Here is a 22,544-nt window from a genome sequence, read left to right as displayed (position 1 = left end):
AGCCCCGGTTTTTCTGTTAGTGATTAACCACAAACCTAGTGATTATAATCTCTTAGCCCTAACCACTTGCGAAGCTGTTGGGAGAAGATATGATTGAATCACGAGCTCATCGCCGTAATTGACTCGAAGCACAGCAAAACCAGAGGCAAAACTAACCCCCAACTACACTTCAGCTCATGTAAAAAGCTCTTAATGAGTAAGCTAGCCGGGGCCGGGCAGATTTTCCTGGTTTAAAGTTGATTCTTTTTCAAAGGGGAAACATGTTCATCATTGAAAAATCCATTAGATTGTGTTTTTAAATTGAGTTTTGAACCAGGAATTTAAAACAATGATTCCATCCATAAAAGCTGTCTCTTGCTCTCTGATGGGTCATTATGCATAAATGGCCCTACCCCATCCATCATTAGCCCTAATTCAGCTGCGTTAAATATGGAGAGTTGTAACCCCAAGTAAACATACTATATCTTTCTTTAAGTTTCATGGCTAAAGATACCAAGTCATTTTCCAGATTGAACTTAATTGTAGGACTTGAAAACCTAGAAGAAATCCTAGATGCAGCAACATGCCTAAAGACTAGGAACGAGATTTTTTCAAACATTGTCTTTTTCGGTATCGAAATTGATTATTAAATTGCAAGCTGGAATACAAATCATGTACTATGGTCTGATTTGTAGCTAGAATGTTTGAACGAATTCATATGTTTTAGTAGTCCCCTAGACATCAGGAATAACTTCGGGAACACTCTTTTTGCATGTGAAAAGTTCTAATCCTCATTATCGTTTTCTGACCTCAAAGGCAAGGAAGGAAAGGACTGGTTTTCGTCTGAAACGTCATTTAAGCTTGATTTTGGATGCACAGTTAAAAGTCGCTGCAAGTATGGAAGGCAGCCTTGTATATGAACTGAGTCGTATCGCATAGCACTAAATCTTTAGCTGTATAAAAGAATAAGCACAACTATTGTGACTTGAACGAAGTTATCACTAGAACTTCAGTCTTCAGCTGTGAGTTTCTTATATACGGTATGAAATTGTTTCAACTTTCAACAAATTGAACCGAGACTGCCTTTTTCTTTTCTCTATAGGACTGTTGATGGCCTTGTCAAGGACTTGACCATCTGTCCACCACAAAAAGTATGTTTTGGTTGGGCTTGGGCACGGGTCAGATTGGGCCGATAGTGAAGTTTTGAAGTTGGTTTTGTTGGGTTTAGCCCAGTAAATGGTCCCAAATGCTTTGGTTTGAGGTGGATCATTATACTTAAATGGGTTCGATTTGTTTTCAATTTCATTATCGCCGTTATCGATTACATTAATCGAAGCTCGGTTGAAATATCAGCAAAATACCAACACTTAGAAATATCCTTTGAAATATCGGTAAGGTGAACTTACAAAAATATCAATGAAATTTCGGTTATTATGAAGATATTTTGGACCTTGGGGTTAAAACAATCCACTGCATTAGGAACGTGTTCAACAACATTGCCGTGTGACAATTCTTTTACCATATTTAAGGGGCCCTGACATTGAATCTTTATAACATGGGCTGCAATTATTGAATTAACTGCTACATGGACTGAAGCCCAATTTGGCTAATTTGTTGTAGCCTATAGTACTCTAGCTGTGCGCCTATTCCGAGTTCTCGACTCTTTTCCATTTCTAAAAAGCAACCCAAAGATATAGCTTTCCCTTTCGGCCTTTTCCCTTTAGCCAGCCAATTACTATTTTACCCATTGGATTTCTACCTTTTTCTGCAAAATTAACCCAATGAAAGTTCTGAGTTGACATTTTTACCGCAATAATTGAGTAAACATATAGTAACTACTGATAGAATGACCTTGCCACTTGACAGGTCCATTCTTTTTAAAATTTTGTACTCATATCATCTTCTCTGTTATCGGTCCGCAAAATACTAAAAACACCCGCAATCTTTTAACACTTGTACTAAAAGTCGGACAAATCCAATGACTGTACAGTCGTACTGAAGATCTTCTCTTTGCTACTTGCCCATACAAAACGTTTCCTTCCTCTACCTTTTTCTTAAGCCCACTATGCTTAATTACCCACTTGGACCACACATATCCTTGGTGTACCAAAATCCCCATCTGAGTTTTTAATTTTCTTCCAACGACTATCACAGACTCACATGCCTCCGCCTCAATCCCATTCCCTTATTCCCATTGCACCAGTCAACCTATCTCTGACCCTCCAAAAAGCATTCCTTCCCTTCTTCCATATAATCCATTGGAAATCGGAATGCTCTCATGTGACTCTTTCTGGGCCCCCACCCCATCACATCTTCCACGTGTAGCCCATCAACCCGTGCATGGACCATCCCCACCTCCCTCCGAATTCCCTATAGCCTCATTCCAATCCACCGTCGATCATAAATTCAACGGTGATCATTATGATACCAAACACATACCAACACCGTTTTTCTCCAAGCCCGGCCCAGCAAGACCGCGTTGGAACCCGAGCACCATATGCCAGTCACATCGGTCCACGTGTTGAACTCCCGTTCGCGGTAGCTCTGGAATCCAATGACGTCTTTTTTCTTCTTATAAAGAACCCCCCAAAGACGGTTTCTCCTTACTAAAAAGCAGTGTTCTCCCTTCGGCTAACCAGAAAAATGGCGCGAAATGGCCTTTGCTTCCCGGGAAATGTTCCCGCATTTCGCGCAGCACTAGTCCTCTCGCTGCTCCTCCTGCTTCTCCACCCAACCAGCGCCGGCCACGACTATCACGACGCCCTCCGCAAGAGCATCCTCTTCTTCGAAGGCCAGCGCTCCGGCAAGCTCCCACCCGATCAGCGCCTCAAATGGCGCCACGACTCCGCATTGCACGACGGCTCCACCGCCGGCGTAAGCTACAACAACTCCTCAACTTTTCAAAGCTTTATCTTAATATCTCGAAGCACATTTATATATTACATGTTGTTACAGGTAGACTTATCCGGCGGGTACTACGACGCCGGCGACAACGTCAAGTTCGGCTTTCCAATGGCGTTCACGACGACTTTGCTGGCGTGGAGCATCATAGACTTCGGGAGGATCATGGGGTCGGAGCAGAGGAACGCCGTCAAGTCCTTACGTTGGGGAACCGACTACCTCCTGAAGGCGACAGCGGTTCCCGGCGTTGTCTTCGTCCAGGTCGGCGACCCCTACTCCGACCACAACTGCTGGGAGAGGCCGGAAGACATGGACACTCGTCGCACGGTGTACAAAATCGACCGGAACAACCCGGGATCCGACGTGGCAGGCGAAACCGCCGCTGCGCTCGCCGCTGCCTCCATCGTGTTCAGGTCACGTGACCCCGCTTACTCGAGACTGCTTCTCAATCGAGCCGTTAGGGTACATCACTGTCACACTGGTTTAATGACTTGCGACTTTAATTTTTAACCTCGGGTGGGTAAAATAGTGAAACTGACCGTCAATAATTTTTCCATAGGTTTTCGAGTTCGCTGACACCCATCGTGGTGCGTACAGCTCCAGCCTCAGAAACGCCGTGTGCCCTTTTTACTGCGACGTGAACGGCTTCCAGGTGAGCCACAATCCTGATATTAATTCCTAGCCGTTAAAGTGGGTTTTATAATATACGTGAATGTGCAGGATGAGCCACAATCCTGATATTAATTCCTAGCCGTTAAAGTGGGTTTTATAATATACGTGAATGTGCAGGATGAGTTACTGTGGGGAGCAGCGTGGTTGCACAAGGCATCAAGAAGGCGCCATTACAGAGAATACATAGTGAGAAACGAGGTGGTGTTGAGAGCTGGAGATACCATTAACGAGTTTGGTTGGGATAACAAGCATGCTGGGATTAATGTCCTCATTTCTAAGGTAATTAAGCAGATCCGTACCTTAATTTATTAATTATTATTCCATTCTTAATCATTATCTCGATTCGGGTTTTTGTTCCTTTTGTCTTTATGTTATTGTTTGGAATGTGACAACTGTTCCTTACTACTCGTATTTAGATCTTAACTTGGTATGTTTTGCGCTTCACGTGCCTATAAAATACGACTAAACGTTGGAGCCGTGCTATCGAAATGTTCATATGGCCATTGCCGTGACACTTATGTATGTTTTTCTTTGCATGTGGTGGACCATCTACTATAGTATTTGGATCAACTTGATAATAGGTTAGCGATGCTTAATTATTTGTTTAACTGAGGTGTACATTGTACATGGTTGTAGCGGTCCGTACATCCAAGATCAATGGGAATAAAATCAGAGCTATGCCAACTTTAAATAAACTAGAAAAAAGATGTTCATGCAGGATTAGCTAGGTGGTGTAAAGTTCCAAAAAGGTTGATAATATAGTCTACAAAATTGAAGGAAAGGGTCCATGAATCCTGATGATTTCACATGATAATATGATGCACCTTCAAGTTCAAGTTAGCGTTTTACTGTTTGCTATGCACCCTTATTCGGTAAAGACTCTTCTAATAATCAGATTTCAAGAGCGTGTTTAGTGCAATTACTTCCTACTTAGTTAAAAAGTTCCTGTTAGAACTCAGATTGGCCTTAGAATTAGGCTTTCTGTCATAAGGGATTGGAATGACTTTTGGGGTCGTCCATGGATTTTGGCTTTGTGTTGTCGCTTCCATCAGAAAAAGCAAAGTGATGCTGCAGGTCTCCAGCTCCATGTTTGGGTCTGGCTCTCGTGGGTCCTTAAAAGTTGAAATAAGTGAGTCACGTACTGCGACCTGCATGTGCTTAAAGTTCTGGGAACGATCGGTTCGTCCCATACCTTATATACTCATTCAGTTTCTCTAGCCATAATTTCTCCAGAAAAAAAACTTTTCCCAAACGGAGTGTGACCCCTTGTTGAGGGCTTTTCACTACCAGGGTGGAGGTTTCAATATTCACCATATCTTGTATATATCTGAAGTTTCTGAACTGGTGTAAGAACATTATTGAGTTATAAAAATAAGATTATCTTGATTCATGAATATGAATATCATTGGGTAATGCACTCATATATTTTTCAATTATATAAAAATGTCTGGCAGGAAGTGCTTATGGGAAAAGCAGATTATTTCGAATCTTTCAAGCAGAATGCAGATGGATTTATATGCTCCGTTTTGCCTGGACTTACCCATACCCAAGTCCAATATTCTCCAGGTATTTTTCTGCTAGGGCTTGCTTGTTAACGGTTAACCTAAAAAAAGAAAAGGAATTAGGGTTTGCTTTACTTGCTGAATACGTTTTGTGATTGATTAGGGTTCGTTTTTTTTGTTTTGTAGGTGGTTTGATCTTCAAGCCTGGAGGGAGTAACATGCAGCATGTAACTTCGCTTTCGTTCCTACTTTTGACTTATTCGAACTATCTAAGCCATGCCAATAAGAACGTGCCATGTGGCATGTCCTCCGCCTCCGCTGCCTTCCTCAAACAATTGGCTAAACGCCAGGTAACGTAAATATAACCCCAATGGAGCCCTACAAATCTAGATAGGCTACGCTACTATTCTCGGGTTCTCTTTAATTCATGCAATCATGGACCATTTCTCCATCAGACAAATTAACGGCTAGATTTTGTCCTTGTCTCACTTTACCTTAACTTACTGCCACTTGGCTCTTTTGTACATACCCAATCTATGAAATTGTCAACACGATTGAATGACCTACAAGCTCAAGCATCCAAGGACAGGGCTGATTATGGAATTACGTTTAAGTATCAGGATAGTATTGTAATTTTCGAAGTTGTGGTGGTTTCAGGTGGACTACATTTTGGGTGACAATCCATTGAGGATGTCTTACATGGTTGGATATGGGCCGCGTTACCCACAAAGGATACACCACCGGGGCAGCTCACTTCCGTCTGTTCAGGCCCATCCTGCTCGCATCGGATGCAAAGCCGGTTCTCGCTATTTTCTGAGTCCAAATCCGAACCCGAACCTGCTGGTTGGGGCGGTCGTGGGGGACCCAATAGCTCGGATGCATTTCCAGACTCAAGGCCTTACTTTCAAGAATCTGAGCCCACGACGTACATCAATGCGCCGCTTGTGGGCCTACTTTCATATTTTGCAGCCCACTATTGATTCAACAAGTGTAAACAGTGAATGAGAATTTGTAGTGGTGCGCCAATAGTCACCCACCAATCCCCCACTCTACCAATTGTTGTTACTTTTGTAAGGTTCTAATTGTTCCTCAATTTCCATTAATGAAGAAAGAAAATGGGCCAAGCCTAGATATGAAATTTAGTCTCAAAAGCCCTACCTAGTTTTGTATATCCTTCATATTCACTGCAATAGTTTGTGACCTTCAAAACAAGGCACAACACCTCCTTGGGTGGTCTGGAAGACGATTGTTTCATACTCACGGCATTAGTTGGTGACCTTCGAAACAAGGCACATCACCTTCTTGATTGATCTGGAAGACAATTGTTTGAGCCGGAATCCGAACTTGAACTTGCTGGTTGGGGCGGTCGTGAAAGGACCCAATAGTTCATTTGCAGCCCACAACATACATCAATGTGCCGCTTGTGGTCCTACTTTCATATTTCTTAGCCTGTTATTGATTTTCTGAAGTCCAATCCTCTCGACCTTTCTCTAACTTCTTGTCTTCCTTTTTTGTATTCGTTTACAGGTAACGGCTTGGTGTACACTTTCGTAGCTAAATAAACAACCATTTCCCACATCTCACATGGCGTAAAGCGTGTAGTCAGGTAAAGATGGCTAAGTTGGGCGGCGGTCTCTTCCCATACCTAAACCTTTTTAGCCAAAGAAAAATATAAAGTTGGCCACTTGGCCGGGCTTCATATTACTATAAATTCAACTTCGTCTAGCTCATTTATTTACAAAGAGTTAAGAGGCTGCTTCAAACCTTTCTCTGATCGATCTAATCCTCATCATCATTATGTCCTCATCAAGACCGAATTCGTACGGGAAGTTCTCAGATGCTCTTCCGGCAACGGGTATTCCGGTGAACTCCAGCAACCCCTACTCTAATCAACCTGCTCATAATCACCACCAGCATCATGATAACTCCCAGATGCCGGATGCTCCTCCATATCATCTCCATGCTAGAACACCCGAGCCTTGGAAATCTGGCCTTCTTGACTGCTTCTCCGATCCCAAAAGCTGTAATTAACTCACGCCTGCTCCGATCCATCTTAATTAGTAATTTGCTCGAAACTAATTTTCTGCATGATGTATGCACAGGCTGCCTAACACTTTGGTGTCCCTGCGTCACCTTTGGCCAGATTGCTGAGATTGTGGATAAAGGCTCTACATGTAAGCACAAGTTCTTCGCGGATCCTTCTAAATCTTTTTTTATGTTCCCTAATTTGCTAGAGATATCATTGAGATCTAATTGTGTCTATGAATGTAGCTTGTGGTGCAAGTGGAGCACTGTACGCTTTAATAGCTTTTGTGACTGGTTGTTCTTGCATCTATTCATGCTTCTACCGCTCCAAACTGAGGCAGCAGTACACTTTGGACGAGAGCCCTTGTGGTGATTGCTTGGTTCACTGCTTCTGTGAGTATTGCGCCCTGTGCCAGGAGTACCGCGAGCTCCAAAGTCGCGGTTTCAACATGGCCGTCGGTACGTTGTTTTGTCAACTCTCTTTCTAAATTTTAAAAGTAATTACTTTAGTTCTAATGACAACTGTTAGATTGATTTTTCTGGTTGATAATGCTCGTTAGTTCACTCCTAATTACCGCCTTGTTATTAACGTATTCTCACACACCATAAGGAAAAGAAAAAAAAATCGATCAAAACATGATTGTTTAACGATATATCTAACAGTATCAAATAAGTGGATGACTATGAAAATCTTGAGTATATATAATAACTAGAGAGGTGAACATGCAAGAATTTATAAAAGTAGATGAAATTGAATCCTATATTACAAGGTTTTTCGATCTAGCATTGACTCTTAGACTAGATTAGTGTTAATGATCGATTCTAATCTACTTAAACGCACTAACTAGTTTTCTTTATTAATTATTGATCTCCTTCATACTCACCTCAATACTCATTAATTTGTATATTCACGTTAAATTTTGAATGACTCCAACCAAGTTTTTAAGCAGAGACGAAGTGTGTGTGTATATATATATATATATATTTTTTTTTTTTTTGAGGGAAACGGAATCAGGTTCCGAATATATTAATCAAACGATGACTCTCCGTCAAGCTAGAGGGATTCAAAAAAACCCCTCCTAATACAATCAAAGCACAACACGAACTGCGAAAACGCAGATAGTCCTAGAGAAAGCAAACAGAAACCAAACTAGTTAAAACACGAAACAAAATAAAGCGTCTACACCTGTCCAACCCTAATAGGAGGGCAGACAAAGGTGAGAAAATTATTCAAAGCAGAAAAACAAAAGAAAACGCAGTCCTACACAATCCCAAGCAAGCAGCTAGAATGGAGCATTGACGCCTAAGACCTCAATTGGTGTACATCTCCGCATCCATCCCAGCAACAGCTTCACCAAGGACAATGTTGGACTACAACCCTAACCCTCGTGGGGTGGGTGGTCTTCTCCAGTACCTCCTCAGCCGAGCCCACTACAGCCAAAGCAGGAGCAAGCTTAGGTTTGTTCCGATGACCACGGGGCCTACCCTTCTTCTTCGGAATCTTCCCATCAGTAACAGGAACTTCAACTAAGCCATCAACAAGCTTCATGCGTTTTCCGTCCTCGACCCAATCCTCCTCACGAAGTCGTCGCACACCCAACACTTTAGATGGGTGTCCAAATGATAACAGACCACAACCCTCAGACCAAAATAGCCCAACAGACGGCCCACTGGCCCTTTCCTTGGTCAAACCAGACTCAATAGTCAACCCTAATTCATAATCAGGATTTCCCACCGAAAACCTCGGACCCAGTTCCGCCTCTGCCTGCACAGCCATGCCTGCGACCAGTCCACCTCCAACCTCCGGCACCACAGACCCAGAAACCACGACCTCCTTCAACGCAGGTGCCGTCAATGGAGTAGTAGCAACATCCGGTGACAACTTTGCATCGATCACGGCCTCCCCCAGCAGCAAGCCTTTGTCGCAGTCTTTTCCGGCATGAGTAAAGAAACCGCATCCTAGATGCCATGGCACTTTTCATACTGGAACTCAAGCACCACCGTAAAATCCGGCGAGAAACAAAACTCACGCTTAGCCCAGACCCGCCGACGAACGTCATGGATCAGCGGGATTCGTTGGACAGCCTCCTTCCTCCGCAACGCAAGTTGGTCAGCCCTAACAAAAGTTCCCAAAACATTGCCAATCCGGGTTAAAGCCCGATCATTGCTCATGGTAACTCTCAGACCCTTCACCGCCACCCAAACCTCCAAACAGTGCAGAGGAATCTCCGGTAGAGCGCTAGCCCCGTCGTAGTTCGCCAACAACAGCATCGAGTTACTATAGTACCAAGGGCCGCCGTGTAGAACCCGGTCTTTCACCTCCTGTTCCTTGAATTGGAACACGAAGATCCCCCCCTCCTCCTCACGGATCAGAACCTTCTCCTTCAACCGCCATATCCCGGAGATCGCCTTCGAAAATGACTGAATGATCACCGGTTTCTTGTTAAGCAAACGACCACAGAGGTAAAAGAAAGGGTCGTGGATTAAGTCTCCGCCCCCAACCAGGCTCACTACGGCCGCATTCGACAAGGCAAGAGTCCCCGTCCCATCTTCCGCCGCCATCGCTGCCCAATGCTCGATCAGTTTTTCGGCTAGGGAGAAAACCCTAGCAGAGAAAAAGTCGACAATTTTCGGTCAGAAAAAAAAAAAAGAAAAAAAAGAAAGAAAGACGAAGTATATATATTAAGGAGAGACGAAGTGTATATATATATATATTAAAGATAAAATCTGTGCATCAAACGATATAACCGTTTGAATATGCTTGGATCCGTAACATAAAGATTTTGAAAGCTAGTCTAGCTATGAGCAATATGCCCGCGCCGCAAACATGCTTAAAATAGGAACCAGTCAAGCGTGCTAAGGCAGGTTAAAGGCAATTACATACATAATTTCCATTTTAATAATAAACGAGGGAGTTATATTATGTTCTTTTCTTAAAGAAAATGATTTTCTTTTCATCAATCAATCTTAATTCTTAAGAATTTGTATCATGCTAGGACGGCTCTTATACTATTAAATATGTCAACTACATAGAATGTATATGGCCCATTTCGTATTATTCCAGATTTACTAACAATTGACCTGGTCTTCATTTTAATGCTTGTTTTTATCGTAAGAATCGGTTCACTTTGACCTAATATACACGGAGAAATGGAAAAATTTAATCGGCACAAACAATGTTGCCGCTCACCTGTATTTGAGACCTGTAGTCAAGTAAAGGCAGGCTAGCTCAAATCTTAATCTTCGATCATGTCCTCATCAAATCCAAATTCTTACGTAAAGTTCTCCGAGACCAGTGCACTACCGGCGGTAGGTGTTCCGGTGAGCTCCAGCAACCCGTATTTTAGTCAGCCTGCTCATCATCATGACAACTTTAACTCCCACATGCCCGCTGCTCCCCCATATCATCTCCATCCTACTGCCCCCGAGCCTTGGAAATCTGGAATATTTGACTGCTTCTCCGATCCTCAAAGCTGTAATTCCAATCTCCTGCTCCATTTGATCTTATTTGGACGAAACTGATTAATTCGGAAGTCGAAACTAATTCGTTGTATGCATTTGTACAGGCTGCATAACACTGTGCTGTCCATGCATCACTTTTGGCCAGATTGCCGAGATCGTAGATAAAGGCTCTACATGTAAGCACGTAGCAGTGATCTTCCTTCTAAATTTCTTGCTTTGTTTAATTTCGTTACGATTTAATATTGGAGGTATTGCATTGTTTATATGATTATGTCTACGTAGCTTGCGGGGTAAGTGGAGCAATTTACGCCGTGATTGCTTATATGACTGGTTGTGCCTGCATCTATTCATGCTTCTACCGCTCCAAACTGAGGCACCAGTATTCTCTGGACGAGAGTCCTTGTGGTGATTGTTTGGTTCACTGCTTCTGCGAGCCCTGCGCCTTGTGCCAGGAGTACCGTGAACTCCAAAGTCGCGGTTTCAACATGGCTATCGGTATCTTGTTGATCTTTAAATACACTATAAAGATCAACCTTCTCATTACTTCTATTTTCATTATCCAAAGCCTTCATTTTTCATGAATAAATTAATGAGAAGTTTTCCGACCCATTAATATTATCAATTTATCATGATGAAGCCATTAATTTTGGTGCAATAGGATGCCTGAATGGTTTTGAATGTATTGATTATAAAAGGTGATTGATATTACTATGTGTTTGGACATGAAAATCTAAGGTTAGTCACAAGAGGGTTGAACAAACAGGTAATGAATTGAACATTATCATTTTTATTTCATTATTGTTGAGAATGGTCCCATAGGATGGATATAATCATTGATCAAGCACTAGTTAATTACTTTTTATGCTTATGGTTAATTTAGAGATTATTAAAGAAAAGTTTCTAAAATGAGAGAAACAATTAATCACATTTGTGGAGAGTTTTTATATACAAACCAAGTGGGCTTTTGAAAACCTCTAAAATGAAGAAAACTTTGCAAAAGAAAACTAAAAGTATATGGCTAGATGACATTGCATTACATATTGCTCTAGTTTTCTTGCATTTACTGCGAGTTTGGATTAGTGTTGATGATGACATCTAAATAAGCGAATGAAGTGTTTTTTTTTATCGTTGTATTTGGTTTTTAATAATATTTTTTCAGGATGGCATGGAAATATGGATGGGAGGAACCGTGAAATGGCAATGGCTTCAATCCCCCCAATGATGGAGGGAGGCATGAGTCGGCAATAAATGAATACAGAACAAGTCTATGTTATCCATTGAAAACGAGATTTATAATTTTGTACCATTAACATCGAATTATTATTTCGTTATCGTCGTTGTAAACTTGTGATGAAGTTGTTTGATGTGTTTAATTTCTCCTCTATGAATACATAAATAAAAAGAATATATGTCATTCATTTGAATCATGAATTACAGTGTAAATGACTGATAGCATAAAACCGCTGGACCTTTACTTTTCTATTATGAGACAATTTCTTTGACCGTAATTCAAAACAATACACACACATGATCTGTCTAGTAAATGATCACTTGTGACATCTATTCACATCTTAACATCTCGACCATTCAGTATTTAAACCTCCATCCGTAAATCATTTCCACAAATTTTCATACAAATTAAAAATCATTAATGTTTTCGAGTCCAAATCCTAACTTGAATTTGCTGGTTGGGGCAGTTGTGGTGGGGACCCAATAGCTTGGATGCGTTCTTGAACTCAATGCCTTTCTAATCCCACAACGTCCATAAATGTGCGGTAGGTCTGGGCATGGGCCTAGCCCGGTATGGATTTTACAGGGCCTTGGACCAAACCTGAATACCTCAGGCTAGGCTAAAATATAGTTTTTCATTTTCGGGGACTGCTACCGCCCCAATCGTTCTTAAACGGGCCAGTCCTATGGGTTTTTAAGGCCTAACAACATAAATGAAAAAATTTCAAATCTTTGCATTTCTAGAACAAAAAAGCTAATGCAGTGGTTACAAAAATGGTCGAAGAGAGTGGAAAACCGAAAATCGTTGTTGGGTTTGTAATTGGGGTTTCAAAATGGTCAAAGAGAGTGGAAAACTGGAAATCATTGTTGGGTTTCGAGTTAGTGAAGAAGGGGATTGATATTGGGTTTTGAAATCTGGAATCTGGAAATTAGGGGATTGAGGGCTTGTTTGAAATCTGGGTTAATTTACTTGTTCGAAATCTAGAAATTGCTATTCGTGACGAGGATTGAGGCCTTTGAAGGGAATCTGATTTCCTCCCAATCGCTTCTAGAGTTCGAACTTTGAAGGTAAATTTAGAATCTGGAATCGGCTGTGCTTTGGAAGGAAACTAGAAAAAGAAGAAAGTAGTGAGAAAGGGTCTAGCACTTGCGCTTGTGTTGACGCCTGAGAGGCTAAGGCTATGTTTGGTATGGCTGGGTTTTTCAGAAAAGTTGGCTCTGGCTTATTTATGAGAATAAGTGGTTGAAAAACATAGCAGCTGAATGTTTGGTAAACTAGCTTTTTTTAAGTGCTGTCAGTGGCAAAGTGTTTGGTAAACTCAAACTGGCTTGTGTTTTTTGTTTGTGGAATGACCAAATTAGACATGAGATATTATTTTGCCTTGATTGTTTGGTAATACAATTTTGTTCAAATGCTCTTGTTATTATTTTTAATCTTTATTTATGTCTTTATTAATTTTTGTTAACTTTCAATTTTATAAATTTTAGTGACCATATGATTAATATTGGACAATTTTAAAAATAACTTATGCAACTATATTAGTAGCATTAATAACAATTGGTTTCTGGTTCGCATCAAGTAACCACAAAAAATATCATAACATATTCAAATGTCCACGTTATTACGTGAACTCATCAAATTTTGAGTAATGCTATTTCTTATTGTTTCCATTTCTTGTGCACCATGACCATGATATTCTTCTTCTACATCATCATCCATCTCTATCCCACCACTTGACCCATCACCTTCAGGATCTGCTGGCTACATGATATACTATAATACATAAACACAATAAATACACAATCTCAACTAGGAAAATCAAGCAAATAAGATCTAGCTGTACAACATCTCAACTCACTATGTCAATAACCTCATCAGACGACAGAGCTCAGACGACAGACAAGTTGATTTCTGTCGTCTGATATATTTTAACGACAGACAATGAAAAAACTGTTGTCTGAATATAGCAACATACCATGGTAAGTTAGTTTTGAGAATTAGGTTTGTCTTGACACAACATTTATCTGTCGTCTAATCAAAGGAGATAAATTTGATTTCAGCTCATGTCGTACCTGTTTATTCTATTTTTTGTTCAGACGACATTTATCTGTCGTCTCATCAAAGGAGATAAATTGACCTTGAATTTTGTCTTGGTTTTTTTTTTTTTTTGGCACAACGTGAAGCGATATATGCAGAATTTTAAAGTTATTTCTCTGTCCCCGACAAATTTATCAAACTCGATCTAAACCTTTCCCAGCTTCTTCTTACACAACACTACCTTCTCTCACCCAAATTGAACCCAAGTTCGTGCCGCCAAATCGAAGTTCTCACCCAAATCAAAAATCCAACTGAATCAAAACCTAACCCTCCGATTCATACCCCTCTCCGAGAAAGAAAGGAAACCTTAATCTGCATCTGATCCAGACTTTGTTTCAAAACCTAACCCTCCAATTCATACCCCTCTTCGCGAAATCATCCAAACCTCATTGCTCATTTCATGGGTGTCAATCAATAGTTCTTTATCTATGCTGGTAAGCCCTTAGATTCTGGGTTTGGTTTTGGGGATTTAGGGCTTTAATAGGAAATTTCCTTTGAATCTTGATTTTTTTTTTTCTGGGTTATATTCGAATTGGGGATGGAAGGTTATCAAAGCAGATATAAGTGTTAGGGTTTTTTATTGAAGTCTAATTTGGTGTTAAACGTCTGTTTAGAAATTAGGATTGCTTGTGTTATATCAGTAAATATGCATAGAATCAACTTTGAATTGCAGTATTAGATTTGCACTTGTTCTTCCTCTTTTGCAAGCTTTTCTTTATTACTATTAATTAGACCTTCATAGACCACTTTCATGAACATAGGTCTTTGCACTTGTTCTTCCTTACTTTGAGATTTCGTGTAATGGCTTTGTATTTGTATTGTTTTGCTGGTATATTTTTGTGTGGCTTTCAGATTTCGTTTTAGTTTGATGCTACCTAAACAAGGTACCCTGTTGCGTTAAGCACTCTGAAACACTGCAGCGATTTTTAGATGAGATTTTTTTTTTTTGCTTTGATTACAGTTTAAAGGTGGGATTTTGATTTATGTAGAAAGAGGAGAAAACGCGATTTTGAAATAATAGCTAAGAATGGTGTTAATGGGTTTTAGTCCTCTGTTCATCATTTGCATTATAAGGATGGCCTCAGCTAGTGTTACTCTTGTCTTTTGGAGCTCAAGTAGGTGATGTGTTTGGGCTAATAGAGTTATGGATCTGGGAAGATGTTATTTTGTGTATGCCTTTGCTGCTTTAGACCCTATATCATTAAACTATGGACCTTCTGGTCTGCTATCAACCTTTGTGCATGATGTGGTAATTGCTATGAACCTTTCATATTGTACGCTCCAGACTTTAATGATCTCTATTTTAACCAGATTATAATACGAAAGGTGCCTTTTGGCTTTTCAATTTTCACGGTTTATTGGGATATTGTCATCTCTCTTTCCTGTACATGACTATTGAAATATAAGATTAGTGTTTTGATAAGAACCCGCATCTGAAAAACTAGTCTTTATAATACTCCTGTTGCTGTCTTCCTCAATTATAGCTCTTTGCTATTATTTGTTTAAAACACAATTGTAATTTTGTGTAAATGGACATTCTTGAGAGTGAAATTTGTGATAGTTAATGGTTTCAAGTGCGTAATTGACTGAGTGTAATGTCTATGATTTCTAATTACTTTTTTTCTCTGCCAGTAGCTGAAGCAAATCCATGAGATCAAGGATTTCCTCCTGACTGCAAGAAGGAAGGATGCCCGTTCTGTGAAAATCAAGAAGACGAAGGACGCAGTCAAGTTCAAGGTTCGATGCAACCTTTTCTTTATTACTATTAAGGAAGCTTTTGCAATTCGTATTTCTGGATCTACTGACCTTTACAAAGTAAGCATGGCTGTTTCATAAATTATTGTTGAATAGTGACTATTACCCTTAATTTCATTTCGTGTTTTATGACTGTCAAACTTGTTAAGCTATCTTGACTAAAACTGGCAGAACACCAGATACCCCTCCTTACTAGGATGCTTTTATAGAGATGCACCCTCATGCTCATGCTTAACATTATTGACTATGTATTTTTCTCTTCTAGTTTCTATAGGACCCCTAAATATAATGTTTAAAGTTTCTCTTTGTACACTACTAGAGAAAACCCATTTAGGGACGAAATCAGTTTGTTTCTAAAAGCTGAGAATTCGTCCCAAAAAAAGATTTGAGACAAAATCATTTTGTGGCTAAAGTCGTCTCCTAAAGCTCGTCCCTAATTATTAAAGGCAACGGTTGATAAATTCCGTCTCCTAATGCATTTGGAGAAGAAATTAAAATTATCTCTTATTCAACAAAATTTCATCCCCCATTCTCATTCAAGTTGGCGGGAAAATTAACTATAAATGGCGCCAATCAGATGAATAGGGGACAAAACTCATTCCGTCTCTTTCTATTTTCAAATTTTAAATTATTTTTAAATTTAATGACACCTATCAGACGAATAGGAGACAATTAAAACAGGCAAATATTGAATTTGACACAGATTCAGATACACATGAGCAAAGACAAACCCCGATTCCTTTATTATAGACAACAAACGTTCAAACACTAATAGGACAGCGACATAGTTTAAGATAAGACTGTCTACAGCACAACACACCAGCAACTGAATACAATGTTTATCTGAAATGCATATCCAACTCGAGTACAATATTGCACTTGCAAAACTTGAGGTGTCACAATCATTTATTCTTGGCAATGAAGAGGCCCCCTTCTGCTCTCTAGAGTTAGTCCTAGCCAGCTTTTGCCTTCCATCCACCATGTCATTGTAGTCCTCCTGAACATATTTTGATTGCAAAGAATCAGAATTTCATGCATAGAACTGTAATAACATATCAAATGCCCAGAAAAAAAACAAGGAAGAAACTCACCTTAGAAAAGTCCTCAATGAACGCATCCTTGTCCTTCTCAACGGCATTTAATTCCTGCTGCAGAACTCTTATGAACTACATGTGCCACAAAACAATTTGGTATAAGTTCAGCAAGCTCAAAATCATGTATATAAACAGAAACAGAGAAATATCAGAAAACAAAGAAATATCAGAACTAGCATATTATCTCCAGTACTATATATATTCATTCATAACTTCATACAATACGGCTCCAGTATCACAGACTACAATCTAATGCACGCACCAGCAACATTGAAACCCAAAAAGTTCAGTGACTTAAACGAATGTGTCTGGCCACATACAACTTGTAGTATCGTAAAACGCTCATTATATTCACCTACAACATTCTTACCTATGTCATCTCCAAGATATCTGCAATCACATCCAAGAAATTGGAGATAATCTGGGATACCAGATACTCTAACCTGCAAAATACAGAAAGGCCACAAATAGGAAGCCAAGTTCAGCTTTTTCTCATGTCAAATGGCAACAGCTATTATAATTGAATTCATTTTGAAATCTAAATGACACAGCAAAAATAACTTGTATAGTCATACCAAACTGCAGTGTAAGCTTGTCAAACAAGTATATTTATTTTGTAATAGTAATAATCAGAGTTTTACATTATTATTACCTTATTAAAGAAAGACAACTCGCAGAGTCTGTTAATCCTGCATGAAGCAAAGTAGCAAACATGTATAATACTATTAATACACCAGAGAAAAGAATCTAGCTGAGAAAAAAAAATTAAATGCCAAGAGACCAATATCCAGAACAGTGATGCACAATCTAACCATGAAACTCCCTCGATAAGATTTGTTTTCTTCTCCAATTGACCACATGTAACAATCAACAAATTAGTGAGCACCCTTTCACGTCCATCATCAAATCAGTGAGCACCATTGATACTTCATGTGATACTTCATGACTACAGAATGCTTTGACTACATGATCAAGGCAAGTGAAATTAACAAAACCATTGACAAAAGAATTGAAAAAAGAAAGCAATGACCATCAAATAACCTACATCTTGTTTGTCTCCATAACTGCAACCACAAGTTCTGCTGTTCTACTCTCTTGGTCCCAAAAGCTGTCAAAGAAAAGACACAAGTGTTCTAATAACTGGACTCATATAATCATGTGAAAACAATACACTAAACAAAGAAACAAAAAATAGCATAAGAAAAATATACATAAAGTTTACAATGAGGTACTGAACACAAAAAGTGTGCTATAATTAGAAAAGCAATGCATCAGAAAATGTAAGATTGCTTTATTTCCAGTGCAAGTAAGAGAAAAGGTCCATAAACTTACTTGCTCTAAACTTTATAGACCTTGTATGACCATTTTTGCCCTGATAGATCTCTGTTTTCTTGATCTAATCCTTGTAGAATCAAACAACTGGTCCCAATACTCCCAAGTTCCATGTCTCAAAGTGAGGACCATTTTCTGTGACAACATCAACCAGCATTAGTTCAGTGACATACCCTTAGCATCTAGAGAGTTGCTAACATTTATAGTAATTAATGGTCTGATATTAGGCACTACAATTACCTGCTATTACACGACTTCCTTTGGACTTAGCTCACTATGTAGATACTACTTTTATGATACAATGAGAAGCGAAATGCATGATACATGAAGCTGTACAACTAATAGAAAATATACCAGATTCATTACTCTTGTCCCCTTTGTGTATATACTGCTTTGGTCAAAGACTTCACTGCATCATTTGTTCCTCCAAGTAACCAACATAATAGAACAAAGTATAAGTCTGGACAATTAAATAACATGATTTAACTGAGTTCATATTTCAAAAAGTAACATATAAAATAAAAGATTAATTATACACATACATAATGAATTGTACCGGAAATGGCTGGCAATGAAATGAATTGTACTTTCGAGCTTGCCTATGACTAATGGTATTCCATGTTGCCTTATATTTTCCAATCTTTTCTAATAAAATATGAGCATATCCACAAGTAAAGAAAATTTGGGATCATTGACTTATCATTGTCAAATACAATCCTGAGTAGAAACTTAATTTGATACTGAGAACATTGAAGAACTCAAGGTACCATCCTAAACAATTTACCAGTTGCAAACAAGCACCAAAAACTATATTAATCTGAAATTAAGTTTGTGGAAATTTCATCCACAATACTAAACAAGTTAACTTGCACATGAGGCGTTCAATATGGTTGATTTAAAAATGATGGAAATATATATCCTATACCTTGAGAAACTCTTGTGGTACCCCAACCAACTCAATCTCAGTGAAGACAAGGAAAGAAAAATCCTCACGTAGATTTTGGATATAGCGCAAGCTTAGCTCATCAATTTGGACTCTCACACGCTGCATCTCCTCTCTCTTGGTTAAAGTAAGATTCAATCCATTATGTTCAAAGTCTCTCATCTGTCACTGATTGGGGAAAGAATCAACATCCAACATTTACTATTCTACGCACCAAAAATAAGACAAAAACATTCTTGCTCCTTACCAAGACTTGAGTATAGAGCTTTGCTTCAGCATTCACCCACTCTCCTATCACAGCGAAAGCTTTGACAACATGGTACACATCCTCACGCAATAGGCATAGTGAGATAGAAAAGAACTTGCCTGGTGGGGGTGGGATCCTGCAGAAGGAGAAGGACCTTAAAGCAGTGAGGCGGGCATCATATCTCGTAACTCGAGGAACCAGCGGAGAGAGAGATGAGAACATGACTCACTATCACTTTCACTTGTGAAATACATGATAAACAACCAGAAATTCAACCAAAACATTCAGTGCAATTGAAGCAAACCCAGATAGAAATAGAGTACCCAGCAAGAGATAGATGCACAATACTCAAAGACACCGAATTTTATTTGGAAATCTCAAAAACCCCAAATCAGAGAAAATCCCTAGATTGAAGGAAAGTCTAACCTTTATTGAGAGAACCGGTGTTTCACCTAAAGATGGTAGCCAAAACTCGAATCATGAATAACCTGACTCTCACCTCGAATCGGGCTCTGACACACCAGCTTCTTCTGAAATTTCTTGTTGAGCTCGGAGACAACAAACACCAGCTTTTGACATTCGATAACCCCGCATCCCAATTCGACCATAACCCAGCAAAAACAAATCAAATTTCAAATTAAAACCCTAAATCGGCTAATTCACTAAATCGAAGGGCTTACCAGCATAGAGAACGAATATGAATTGAGACCCATGAAATGAGCAGCACGATATAAGGTTTGGATGGTTTGGCTATATGGTTTGAAAAAAAAAAAAAAAAAATTCAGATGGAGAATGAGGCTCTCTGTGTTGGTCGAAGAGAGATGGGGGATGAGATTCTTCTGGGTTTTCTTTGTAATTTTACTTGTTTATCCTTTTTCATGTACGTAGTTCTCCTAGTATCTATATAAGGGATATTTACGTAAAAAACTATGCTTTGGTTAACAAACTCTATTATTTTAATGGATAAAATAATTAAAATAAAAGAACCATAAACTCTTTTCATATAGAAAATGATCTAGATTCCGGATTTTCAAAAAAGTTCTCTTAAGTTCTTAGTAACAGTCAACAATGCAAGTCTTCTAATCGCGCCTCTAACCTTACTACGACATCAATAAACAAAAATTAGCAGTACCAAAACTAAAAAAAGATTGAAATTCTGCAACATTGAAAACCCTAATGCGATATTTAGAGTACTAAATGAGAAGAAGAGAAACTAAGAGATGCGAGATAGGTGAGAGGGGTTACATGATAGAGACACTGTTGTTGGGAGGCATTGGTGTTAGGATGTTCGTATGGGCAAGTTGCAAAGCAGTGATCATCAAATAGTTCGAAGAACTGAGACTAGGGGAGAAGAAATATAAATGGAGAGGCTATTTATATGTGAGATCGAAAATACATCATTTCAATCTCAATCAATCACTATACACTGTTTATTTTTGCCAAACCCCTGCGGCTAAAAAGTTTAAAAAAGAAAAATACCGCCAACAAAATTAGAGAAGAAATTTTTCGCTCCTAATTCTTTTTGTCTAAAATTTGAAATTTGGCGCAACTAACTACTTAAATTTTACCAATTATTTGCAAAGTCTAAAACGTTTAGGAGACTAAATTAAATTTCGTCCCTAATTAAATTTTGGGACAGATAGTTTTTGTCTCTAATTGAAACTTATTTGTCTCTAAATAATGTCGAATGAAGAGTTTTGAAAACAAAATTTTTAGGGACAAAATAATTTTTTTTGTCTCTAATCATGTGTTTGGGGGACGAAAAATTGGTTTGTCTCGAAAAAATTTGTCTCCAAATGAGTTTTCTCTAGTAGTGGTATAATTGAAAGAAGTAGGTACCAATGCTGCAACCTAGAATTAGCAATATTATTTCTTTTATCTTATGATGCTACCTATCAATTTCATAAAGTCGATGTTGGATTAATCTACCTGAGAAAGTGTTGGCTTCTCTTTTTGAATTGTTATGGATTTTCCTTCTATGAAACTTAATGAACTATAGCTTTGTACTGTGTATATGTTGGCTTAATATCACTTGTCTTTGTTATGTGTTCACTTTCAGTTTCGCTAATGATATTTATTCTCTTTTGTATTACCTCTTTTTCGGCAGTGCATGGGAATTTGCCTTCTCAAAGCCAGTTAGCGGATTAGGAATTCGTTGTTACTCAGCATTCAGCTGTACCAAAGGGGATTTTGGTGAGCTTGTCTTTTTTTGTTTTTGTAGAAATTATGAGACTATTTTGGAAAAGAATTTAAACTATTTTCTGTGAATAACTGATTATGTTTAGAAATTGTGATTGCTTGTGTTATCAGTCATTATAGCGATTTCACTGCTGCTGACTTTGTGGACCATCCACCTCCACTTTCAGTTCTAGAGACTGTAGCTACTGTGTAATGGTTGCATTATAGTTAATACAGAGAGGAATTCTTCATTTTAAGATCTTGTCAGTATATGTTCAATGACATAATCTGAAGAAAGAGACAAGATGAAAGGCATGTAGCAAATCAACTGCGCGCCAGTCAAAGAACAAACCACCGGTCATTTTGGAATGATATTGCCACTCCATTTTTGCTTCTTGCAGAAACTAATCCCCTATAGTCAAAGCCTCAAAGGCTAATCAAGTGCTTCACATTCCTTGGAAACATCAAAACAGATCCCACAATAGCATGTCCCTGGTATAACTTTTCTCTCTCATTGATTCTCATTATAGTGCCTTTGCTTGGTTTTCACTTAATTTCAAACTGATAAAAGTCTCTCCATCCTTACAACCTGTGGTTGAGAAATTTGATCATGTAAGCGATTATGGCAAGAACAGGCAATAAGAATATACAAGCCAAGCTGATGGGTATGTCTTCCTTTTTTTTCTTTCATTCATTTGCATGCATGAATTGGCCTAATACTGATTGGCAATCTATTCTTGTTTAATATATACATGATATGTTTGTTTAGGGAAAGAAATCGAGTTATGTGAGGATCCATGATCAAATTATGTTCTCAAGTTACCTCTTTAACTACCATTTAGGAATTCAGAATTTTGTCTATGCCCAAAAGTTAGTTTCCTATGGAAAAGCACTTCCCTTTGTATTGTTACATTTTGTGCTTTAAAAATTTAGTATTGAACATCAGCAAGAGGAATAGATGTTTGTTGATTCACTATATTATGGATTTCGCAGGTGCTTCTTGGGACATTGGAGCTGGGAAAACAAGTTTGGTATTGAGATTTGTCACAGGAAAATTTTTTGAGTACCATGTTACTTTTAACATCAGACCATCAGAGTCTTTGTTATTGTATAATGTTTCATTATT

The 22,544-nt window shown here is 38.8% G+C and overlaps 2 protein-coding genes and 1 long non-coding RNA gene across 3 annotated transcripts; 2 read left to right on the top strand and 1 right to left on the bottom strand.

Moving 5' to 3' along the window:
- Nucleotides 1-2,572: 2,572 nt before the first annotated feature.
- LOC112198315 (endoglucanase 8-like) lies at nucleotides 2,573-6,192 on the top strand. The gene is given in 8 exon segments (XM_024339418.2): nucleotides 2,573-2,853; nucleotides 2,935-3,342; nucleotides 3,440-3,532; nucleotides 3,670-3,831; nucleotides 5,007-5,118; nucleotides 5,241-5,404; nucleotides 5,712-5,907; nucleotides 5,910-6,192. Coding segments are annotated over 8 exon segments (1,491 nt in total). The 5' UTR covers nucleotides 2,573-2,622; the 3' UTR covers nucleotides 6,035-6,192.
- A 559-nt stretch (nucleotides 6,193-6,751) lies between these two features.
- On the top strand, nucleotides 6,752-11,965 carry LOC112198316 (cell number regulator 2). The gene is made up of 6 exons (XM_024339419.2): nucleotides 6,752-7,077; nucleotides 7,157-7,228; nucleotides 7,326-7,538; nucleotides 10,646-10,717; nucleotides 10,824-11,036; nucleotides 11,701-11,965. Exons 1-6 carry the CDS (start codon nucleotides 6,852-6,854, stop codon nucleotides 11,787-11,789), a joined length of 885 nt encoding a protein of 294 aa, XP_024195187.1. The 5' UTR covers nucleotides 6,752-6,851; the 3' UTR covers nucleotides 11,790-11,965.
- A 4,617-nt stretch (nucleotides 11,966-16,582) lies between these two features.
- Nucleotides 16,583-17,482, bottom strand: LOC121052612. Its single transcript, XR_005809624.1, has 4 exons — nucleotides 17,371-17,482; nucleotides 17,089-17,161; nucleotides 16,716-16,790; nucleotides 16,583-16,621 (listed from the first exon to the last, which is right to left on the bottom strand). It is a non-coding gene; the product is annotated as an uncharacterized LOC121052612 (long non-coding RNA).
- Nucleotides 17,483-22,544: the final 5,062 nt, after the last annotated feature.

The sequence above is a fragment of the Rosa chinensis genome, chromosome 4 (assembly GCF_002994745.2).
Source record: "Rosa chinensis cultivar Old Blush chromosome 4, RchiOBHm-V2, whole genome shotgun sequence".
In the NCBI taxonomy this organism is placed as follows: Eukaryota; Viridiplantae; Streptophyta; class Magnoliopsida; order Rosales; family Rosaceae; genus Rosa; species Rosa chinensis.
This window is presented reverse-complemented; position numbering and strand designations above follow the sequence as displayed.